Here is a 10027-nt window from a genome sequence, read left to right as displayed (position 1 = left end):
GTTTAGCTTCCACTTATGTAATAGGTTTTGTAAATAGTCTACGTTTAATACTCCTAATTAGTATCTAAACATTCGATGTGACATGTGCTAAAAATAAGTCAGTGGAAGCAAACGGGCCTGAATCTCATATAGAAGGTTACTCCAAGTTTGAGATGCTTGAGGTGGCTTCATCAATTTTAACACCCATCGAAGCTCACAGGGGTAGTGTTAGATGTTTACCATAATCTTTCGCAAGTGCTCGTTTAGTTAGGATGTGCCTTTTTGTGTTAATATACAAGTACATGAACATTTGCGTTTTGCAATGTATTCTAAAAAGCGAGTAGCTAGCCCGTTGAATTTTTTAGTGAACGCATGTTCGTAACCATTTTTTGTTTGCCAGTAAGGCAGTAACGCCCAGTTAAAAGCAGTGAACTCATATACGTAGTCTCCCTTCAGAAAATTGCGAGATGCAGCTTTTCCACCAAAACGTGATAGATTCCATCGATCCCAAGTGAAAAACACCCAAATGGCGGCTACGTAAGATTTCATAAATTTGATAGAGGTCTGCAGCTACCAAGTCCTTCCCTAGAAGAAACGATGACAAGACACGACACAAAACGTACACGACGCCATCACAACCGCGTCACGTCCCTCCTCCCCTGCTTTCGGCTTTGCCTTCAACTGCAATCGGACAGAGAGGTAAGCCAAGTTGCCCGGCGGACGCAAAGCATACAGAGCACTTGCCGTTTCCGGCGCGCGCCTCTGAACGAACCCGAAAGCCCCCTCATCACCATTCCTCTTCCAGCCATGGCGATCCCCTTTACTACTCCTCTCCCACCACCACCGCCCCTCCCAACCACACCACACCGGCACCACTACCAACCGGGCGGCTCCAGGCTCCAGTTCAGGAAGGGGAGAAGAGCCGAGCTTTTCTTGGGAGGTTGCCGGAGGAGGAGCTGAGGAAGGATGGGGCGCGGCAAGATCGAAATCAAGCGGATCGAGAACTCTACCAACCGCCAGGTGACCTTCTCCAAGCGCCGCAACGGGATCCTCAAGAAGGCGCGGGAGATCAGCGTGCTCTGCGACGCCGAGGTCGGCGTCGTCATCTTCTCCAGCGCCGGCAAGCTCTACGACTTCTGCTCCCCCAAGACATCGTGCGTGCCGTTACCTGCTCCCTGTTTTTCTTATTCTGTCTGACTATCTTCTCATGCCGCCTCGGTACTATATTATTCTAGTTTATGCTGGACCGGAGAAAGATTCTGTATATTTTTAGTCTGCTGCTGTTCTATTTTTGTTGGAACATGTAGTAGTTTCCACTACTGCGGTAAATAAGCAATTCTGACTTGTTTTGGATTGGGGAAGAGACTGTGCAACTAGGTAAAACATACGGCTTTTACAACACAGTAGAGAAGATACGCAGCTCTGTTTTCTTATCTATTTTTGATGAAGTGTTTTGATTCGCTTTGTTCCTGTTGAACCGACACATGTATCAATATTCATGCCTGTATCCTAAACCTTTTTTCCTTCTTAACTGAATGGCAGATGTCCTGCCTTTTTGTTCAAGAAAAAAAAGCAATATTCATGCCTTTATATGTGATATCATTTTGGTCTGACATAGGCTATCAAAAATCTTGGAGAAGTACCAGACCAACTCTGGAAAGATACTGTGGGATGAGAAACACAAGGTAATCTATGATTTCCAGACAGAATGAGAATACCATTTTTGGAGCTAAAATATCAGAGTTTTGCTAGCCTTCTAAAATTAGTTGAGCATACTGACTGACCATTGGTGAGCACATGAAACATTTCAGAGCCTTAGTGCTGAGATTGATCGCATAAAGAAAGAGAACGATACCATGCAGATTGAGCTCAGGTAAATGCTTAAACTAGAATAATTTGTATTTTTTCTTTTTTGAGGATTCTCTCTTAGTTTCAAGTTCACACTTACGGAGAACGTGATCTCCTGTTAAACACTTAAGCTAGAAGAATTTAAAATTTCTTTTTTTGGGATTTTCCTCTTCCTTTTCATGTTGATATTTATGGAGAATGTGATCTCCTGTTTTGATGGCACAGGCATCTGAAAGGTGAAGATCTAAACTCGCTGCAACCCAAAGAACTGATCATGATTGAGGAGGCACTTGATAATGGGCTGACAAACCTAAATGAGAAACTTGTAATAAATCTACTTAATCAGTTGATCTCAATGTGGTTGATGTTATAGTTATCATCATGTCTCGACTAAATGGTTTGTTTTTTTTATGTAGATGGAGCACTGGGAATTGCATATGAGACACGTACGAGCTTAATCAACTATAGATCCTGTATTATGAATTTTATTTGACATATGGTTGTTTTTAGTTTCTGTCTTCATCCATTAATTTATTGGTTGATTGTAGAATAAGATGCTGGAAGATGAGAACAAGCTGCTGTCCTTTAAGCTGGTAAGCGTCCTTGACCCCTTGTAGGATTACATTTCACTTGTTGAATTTGTACAGGAAAAGGCTGAGTTCTCGAACTCGCACTTGGAAATTTTAATATTTAAACTCAACACTATCTTGGACCCTTTTAACATCTCGTTAGAGAACTATCTTGGACATGTTATGATTAAATTGTGTGTACTGCATACAGTTTTCAGAGAACAAGTTAATCCACTATTTCATAAAGGACACGGTTATTGATTGGGGATTTTTTTTTCTGTTGAAAACACAAAGAATTTATGTAACTACAATTATAATGAAAACTACACACCATACTGTAAAATCACCTATCGATCAACTTCATTGTCGTCCTCCATGTGCTAAATTTTGCTTGCTTCCTACTGAACAGACTGGATAAGTAAATGTCAAGATTCCTATATTGAGTCGGTGAGATGAAAAAGATCACTGAATTTGGGTTTCAATGTGGCGCAAAATGTCTGATACAGAATATATATGCAGTTATGCACTAGTAGTGTGTCAGTGAGTCAATTGTGAAGCAGAGACTAAACTGAGCCACCGTTTTTCTTATTTCCAGCACCAGCAAGATATTGCGCTAAGCGGCAGCATGAGAGATCTCGAGCTGGGGTACCATCCTGACCGGGACTTTGCGGCCCAGATGCCAATAACCTTCCGCGTGCAGCCCAGCCACCCCAACTTGCAGGAGAACAATTAGGCTGCTGAATTCCCCACTCCACTTGCCGTTTCATTTGAAGATTTCACCCACCACCATGGCTTGTATGTTCTAAACTTCTAGTGCATTGCCAACTGTATCTCTTCTTTCCATTATGTTTGGAGGAGCATATAATGTGTCAGTTGCATGATGTGCTGATGTCATCGATCTAGCACACGGTTAACTTGGTATTGTATGGTTGTGTAATCAGTTAATTACTCTATTTGTCGGACAGTGAACAGTTCCGTTTGCAATCAAAACACTGTGATGATAAACCATGATGTAATATTTGCGTCGATGACATCCATTTGGCATTTCAGTATAAGATTACATAGTTCATGTACATCAGGTGAGGGCTATACATCACCCTGAAATCCAGGTAACCAGCACATGTAGCGTAGCATGTGAAATTGTGAATACAGAATACATCCCATCTATATATATGTGTGATCGCGACCTGAAACTTGAGCCGCCCTGCAAATTGTGCACGCACCCATCACCGCCGCCGCCGTCGTGCATCACCTGAGCATGTCGCCAAAGTCCACGAACGGGCCGCTCAGAATCGACGAGGCGCTGAAGTTGCTTTCGCCTTCGTCGAACGCGATCCTCTGGCCGAACGCCTGCGGGCGGTCCGGCAGGTCGGGCACGTCCATGTCCCCCTCCAGCATCCTCAGCGCCTCGGGCATGGTCGGGCGGCACGCCACCGTGACGTGCGCGCACAGGATCCCGACGAGCATGAACCTCTCCATGGCCGCAACGACGGCGCTCGGCTCCTTCCGGAGCGCCCCGGCGAGCACCTCCCGCGGCCGGCCGGCCTTCACGTGCGTCCACGCCCAGTCAGTAATCAGCACCACGCCGGACGGGTCCGACAGGTCGATCGCGCGGCGGCCACTCATGGCCTCGAGCACCAGCACGCCGAAGCTGTACACGTCGCTCTTCTCGGTGAGCTGCCCGTAGAGCGCGTACTCCGGCGAGAGGTAGCCGTGCGTGCCGGCGACGCGCGTCGTGAGGTGCGACTGGCCCTCGCGGCTCCGCCGCGCGAGGCCGAAGTCCGCCACGCGCGCCCGCATGTCCGCGTCCAGGAGGATGTTGGTCGCCTTGATGTCGCGGTGGTAGATCCCCGGCTTGACGCCGTAGTGGAGGTACTCGAGCCCCCTGGCCACGTCCAGGATCACGGCCCTGCGCTGCGCCCACGACAACGCCGGCCGCCGCCGGCCGTCGCCGCCGTCCTCGAAGATGTACTGGTCCAGCGAGCCCTTGGGCATGTAGTCGTAGACGAGGAACATCTGCTTGCCTTCGTCGGGGTCGTCGTCGGCAATGCAGCACCCGCGCAGCGGCACCAGGTTCCGGTGCCGGAGGAGGCTGATGATCTCCACCTCGTTGGTGAACTCCTCGTCCCCGCCCTCGACGTCAGGGTCCAGCATCTTCTTGACGGCGACCACCGTGCCGTCCGCGAGCACGCCGCGGTACACGACCCCGAACCCGCCGCGGCCGATGAGGTTGCGCTCGGCGAAGCCGCCGGTCGCCTTCGCCAGCTCGCGGACGTCGAACATCACGGAGCCTGTGTTTGGCCGCGGGCGCGACCCCCGCGACGACTCCGAGATTTGGATGCTCCTCATCTTGGTATCCCCACGCCTCTTCCTCCAGAGAAGCAGAGCAACGAGGGAGACGAGCAGGACGGAGGCGATCGGGATCGTGGCGGCTACTGCGATGTTGGTGTGGTTGGTGGAGCTGGATGCAGGCGACGCCGGGGGGGAAGGGGTGGAGAGAGCGAGGCCGAGGGCGCAGCTGGCCGTGGCAGGGGAGTCCGGGCCGGCGGAGCTAGAGATCCCGGCCGCGTAGAGCACGGTGAGGTAGAAGCAGTTCTGGGACTTGGAGCTGTTGCCGGCGGCTGCGGTGAGGCGAGCCGAGGCGCCGACGCCAGCGTTGAGGCAGCGCGTGCAGGTCGACATGGAGGTGATGTCGGCGCCGCAGGAGGCGTTGAGGCCCGCGACGGACGCGTCGCCCGCGACCGCGGCGTACTCCGCGGCGGTGGTGACCCCGGCGCAGTAGTCCGGGGTGATGGCGAACTGGGACGGCACCGGGAAGCAGCCCGGCACGAGGGACGCCGGCAGCGAGAGCGGCGGCGCCGCGAGCGCGCCTGCAAAGGCGCGGAGGCAGGACGCCGACGCCGGGGCCGACGGGAGGCGGAAGCGGCCCGTGGCGCGGAGCCGCGCCGCGAGGCCCACGGCGAGCACCGAGAGGAGCGTCATGCAGCAGGCGGTCGTGTTGGCCACCGGCGGCACGCACGGCGTGCGGTCCCACGGGAGCGTCGCCACGTAGCCCAAGTCGAGCGGGCACGCCGCCGCCGCCGTGGAGTTGCCGCCGGCCGCCGTCGAGTTCGCGACGTCGTCAGCCTCGGCCGCCGGCGGGCGCAGCATGAGGACGACGAAGAGGATGGCGAGATGCTTCCGCGCTGCCTTCATTCTGGAGAGAATGAACGGAGCCGGAGCAGCGCCGCCGATGAAGAGAACGAGAACCCGATGCAAAGCGAAAGGCGAGTCGAAGTGGAGTGAGGCGGCGATGCAAAGGGAGGACAGGAGCCCCGTGCCAGGAGCTGTTTTTTAAGCGCTGGTGGAGAGTGGATCGCCCGTGGGACCAACCGACCTGTCAGTTCGGTGCAGGATCGCCATAGCCCATAGGTGATAGGTCCATGCTCGTCGGGTAACGGAACATGCCGAGAAGGGAAGAGTGGGAGACCAAAGCCACCATGGAAAAACTGTGGCCGTGGCGTTCTGTAACCTCGTAGAACGAATCTGACCCTGGTCGGAATCCTACCGACGAGCAGCAATTCGTTGACCAACGGCGCGGCTCGCCGTCACGAGCTGCATTTTTCTGGTCGTGTAGCTACGAGCCACTAGCTGCACCAGGAAAGAGATCTCTTCTTCAGAGGCTCGAGGCGGGAAACATGAGAAAGTTGGTTCCATGTGGCCAGAAAAGAAAGCTTTCTCTCTCTCTCTCTCTCTCTCTCTCTCTCTCTCTCTCTCTCTCTCTCTCTCTCTCTCACACACACACACACACACACACACACACACACTCGATCACGGGGCAGCTGGCTACCTTTGTCGTGGCAACAACTTGAGGTGATGATCTTGGATGGAGCAAAGAACCTGCCGGTTGGTGTACGGAGTATATCATAGGTGCATCGTTTTTGGTTTAATATAAGGGGGTGTTTGGATACGAGGTGCTAAACTTTAGCAGGGTCACATCGAATATTCAGATGCTAATTAGAAGGACTAAATATGAACTAATTACAAAACTAATTGCACAGATGGAGTCTAATTCGCGAGACGAATCTATTAAGGCTAATTAATCCATCATTAGCAAATGGTTACTGTAGCACCACATTGTCAAATCATGGACTAATTAGGCTTAATAGATTCATCTCGTGAATTAGACTCCATCTGTGCAATTAGTTTTGTAATTAGATTATATTTAATACTCCTAATTAGTATCTAAACATCCGATGTGATAGGTGCTAAAGTTTAGCACGCTGTTCCCAAACACCCCCTAAGCCTGACGTCGGCGATAAGCCAGTTCAGGTTATCATTGCTGCTGGCCGTATGTCCCGGCCGGAAAGAAAAGGGTCGTACTGGGTCGGCCTGGCGACGGAGAGCAGTGTGTCTGGGAAAGAATACAACTAGAATCGATCACATGCTCCCCATGAGCATTTCTTATGGCTTAATCCCATCAACACATGGAGTTTGGGACACGTACGAGTACGACGACCACAGTAACCCAGCCAGCAGCTAGCGACAGCGATTCAGTCCGTTGCTGCACTGCAGATGGTGTAGCTAGCTAGCGTCGATCCAATAAGCCTGAAGTTGTACTATGTATGTGTGTGTGTGTGTATGATATCTGAATCAACACCATATGCATAGGTACAGAGCAGTTCTTGGTAGCTTATCTGGAGAACGACATCCAGACCCAAATAAATGCTGCAACCTGCACAATACTCCCTGGTGTTTGGCATCAGTACGCAATCCGGAAACTCCACAGCATGAATCTGAGATTAGGTCATCTGGTCCCTTAGCCGGAACTAGCAGCTCAATGATCTGTCGTGTTTCGAGAAAACTCTGCTGCAGCAAATTTAACATGTGATTGTTCAACGTAAAGATCTGGCCCGTTTGCAACCTGCTCCCTGTCAGAGTCAGGGAAGTCCTCAGATTTGGGCTATCTGCGATGTCGTAGTGGATTTGGGCCATCGAGCAGCACGTGAAGAAGCTAGTCAGGCCCATCGTCCACAAGACAGGTATTCTACTCTCTCAACCATCAAACAACCCCATGTAAGGCCGAAATCCACATTTTCCCCACCACCAAGCTCCGCCAGCTGCTGTACGTACCGCACGCTGTTATCCATTGCTCCACTGACCGACTGACGAAGCCACATGACAAGTCAAAGCTCACCGGAGCCTTTCTTCTTCTTCGTCTGTGGGCGCCCTCACCCTTGATGAGCAGACTCGCTGCCATCACTAGAAATCTCATTGCTGCTGACCTTGTTCCATTTTTTTAATACACTCAGTCACCTATTAGTTTTAGACTTCGAGTCTTGTCTGCATGTTTTCCTTCACGTTTACAGGACTACCAACATATCATCGGTGAGCATCTCGCATCACTCCGTACATCTCCATGATCACAAAAAGGCCTGGAAAAAAGAATGGCCCTCCATCACAAAGGCATATGCGTACGTTCTTCGCCGCTGCTTTTTCCTTCCCTCGTTTCTTCTTTGGTCGAGGACCGGTCAAACAGAATAATGTATGTCTGTACGTGGTGCCTGTGTGAGACTCTAGCCATGCATGCCCTGAAGCTTAGCAGCCGGGAACGCGGCCACGTTCCTTGTCCCAGGAACATCGTTCCGGGAGCGATTATGTCGAGAAACGGGAATAATTTAGTGTAAAAACCTTTTATAAGTGTCGTACTACGTTTCCATTCCCATCGTTCCGGGAACACGGCTGCTATGCCCTGAAGGTGCCAAGCTCTCCAGCTTCTGATTCTCCAGAGCCATAGAACGGGACCAAATCGAACCTATTCGATGCGCTACGAGCACGGAGGTGAAAGGATGGACGAGAGCTCGGAATGGCGTCGCCGTGGGGTCCTGCGATCGCGAACAGAGCCCCCCTGCCGTTCATGCTGCATCTGCCTGCATGGTGCACACTGCACAGAGCCTTCATCAGCAGGGCATCAGCTATAAATAAAACCCAGCTGATGCAGGTAATGACACACCGCACCAGAGATATTAGCTCCATCTATCGCTACGCATCGCACTACTGCCTCGCCGCCGCCGCCTCCTCGTCCTCGATCTTCGTCTCGATCCCTCCTTGCAACAAGAAGAGGAGCACCAGCAAAAAAAAAAAAAGGTAACAAAGGCATGGCAAGTGGTTTTCATAGCACTGTTGCAATCTTATCGCATCTTCGCTGTGTTGGGATTCTGGATGCAACAGCGCATGCAGCGCTTCACACGGTGGTTTAGGTTACCTAGATCCGACTTTGCGCATAACATTTCCACGACGATCCTCCATTGCTCACGCGACTGTTCAATGCATGCGTATGATGAGAGGGTGGCATCAAAAGGGGCTATGCAGTGTGCAATTTAGGTGCTGTGTTTCCCGTAACGCAGTCGCCGTCGTCCAACTTGCTGCACGCTCAGTTTAAGCAAGCGTTCGACGGCAACCCCTGAAGCTCCCCGGCCCGCGCCTCCGTACAGGGAGGGAGCAGCACCTTTCTCCCTCCCCCCACCTGCAGCCTCAACTCGATGGCGACTGGTCGGGGCCGGGGCACCAACTTTTCCTGCGCCCTGCTGCTGGCGCCTATAAATCGCGCCCCCCACACCCCGTACCTCGCCACCCGCCCACCCCCACAACCACAAGCACCTCTGCACCTGCAACCTCGTGCTCGATCGATCGCACAACATTTCACCCGCTGCGACGCAGCAGCGGCTAGTGATCACTGGATCGGTCAGGCTGACAGGCTTTGGCGCCACCACCGTCACGTGCATCTGCAGTCACGCACGCGCAGGCTACGGGTGTTTGATACTTGGTGCTAAACTTTAGCAGTGTCACATCGGATGTTCAAATGCTAATTAGGAGGATTAAACATGAGCTAATTATAAAAATAATTGCAGAACCCTGTGCTAATTCGCGAGACGAATCTATTAAGTCTAATTAATCCGTCATTAGCAAATGGTTACTGTAGCACCACATTGTCAAATCATGAACTAATTAGGCTTAATAGATTCGTCTCGCGAATTAGACTCCATCTGTGCAATTAGTTTTGTAATTAGCATATGTTTAATACTCCTAATTAGCATCCAAACATCCGATGTGACAGGTGCTATAAACTTTAATGGGTGTATCCAAACACATACTACGGTGAACCGCCTCGTCTCACCTGTGGTTGCTCTTTGGGCATCGTCCAGATATCGTCGTCGGGCCGGAGATGGCGGCGGGAACGTCGCGGCCATCGTACTACTACCCGGCGGCGGCGCCGGGGGCCATGGAGGTGTGCGGCGCGGAGCTCGGCGGCTTCCAGGGCGCGGGCGACAACATGTGCTTCGACGACGACGGCCGGCCGCCCCAAGCACTCCGGGACGATGTGGACGGCGAGCGCGCACATCATCACGGCGGTGATCGGCTCCGGGGTGCTGTCGCTGGGGTGGGCCATTGCGCAGCTCGGCTGGGTGGCCGGCCCCGCCTTTATGCTGCTCTTCTCGCTCGTCACCTACTACACCTCCGCGCTCCTTGCCGACTGCAACGCTCCGGCGAACCATCCACTGGCAAGCGCAACTACACCTACATGGGAGGTCAACGCCAACCTCAGTGCGTGCTCAATCTCCCCGTCTTCGTCCAGAAGTGGGCGGCGCGGC

At 52.1% G+C, this 10027-nt stretch overlaps 2 protein-coding genes across 2 annotated transcripts; one reads left to right on the top strand and one right to left on the bottom strand.

The window, feature by feature from the left end:
• Window positions 1-683: 683 nt before the first annotated feature.
• On the top strand, window positions 684-3401 carry LOC101765435 (MADS-box transcription factor 2). The gene is made up of 7 exons (XM_004970754.4): window positions 684-1133; window positions 1598-1664; window positions 1791-1852; window positions 2053-2152; window positions 2244-2273; window positions 2376-2420; window positions 2992-3401. The coding sequence occupies exons 1-7, from the start codon at window positions 946-948 to the stop codon at window positions 3127-3129; spliced, it is 630 nt and encodes a 209-aa protein (XP_004970811.1). The 5' UTR covers window positions 684-945; the 3' UTR covers window positions 3130-3401.
• Window positions 3402-3414: 13 nt separating this feature from the next.
• On the bottom strand, window positions 3415-5823 carry LOC101760187 (probable receptor-like protein kinase At1g11050). Its single transcript, XM_004972219.4, has one exon. The coding sequence runs from the start codon at window positions 5589-5591 to the stop codon at window positions 3645-3647; it is 1947 nt and encodes a 648-aa protein (XP_004972276.1). The 5' UTR covers window positions 5592-5823; the 3' UTR covers window positions 3415-3644.
• Between the last annotated feature and the right edge of the window lie 4204 nt (window positions 5824-10027).

The sequence above is a fragment of the Setaria italica genome, chromosome V, assembly GCF_000263155.2.
Source record: "Setaria italica strain Yugu1 chromosome V, Setaria_italica_v2.0, whole genome shotgun sequence".
Taxonomy (NCBI): domain Eukaryota; kingdom Viridiplantae; phylum Streptophyta; class Magnoliopsida; order Poales; family Poaceae; genus Setaria; species Setaria italica.
This window is presented reverse-complemented; position numbering and strand designations above follow the sequence as displayed.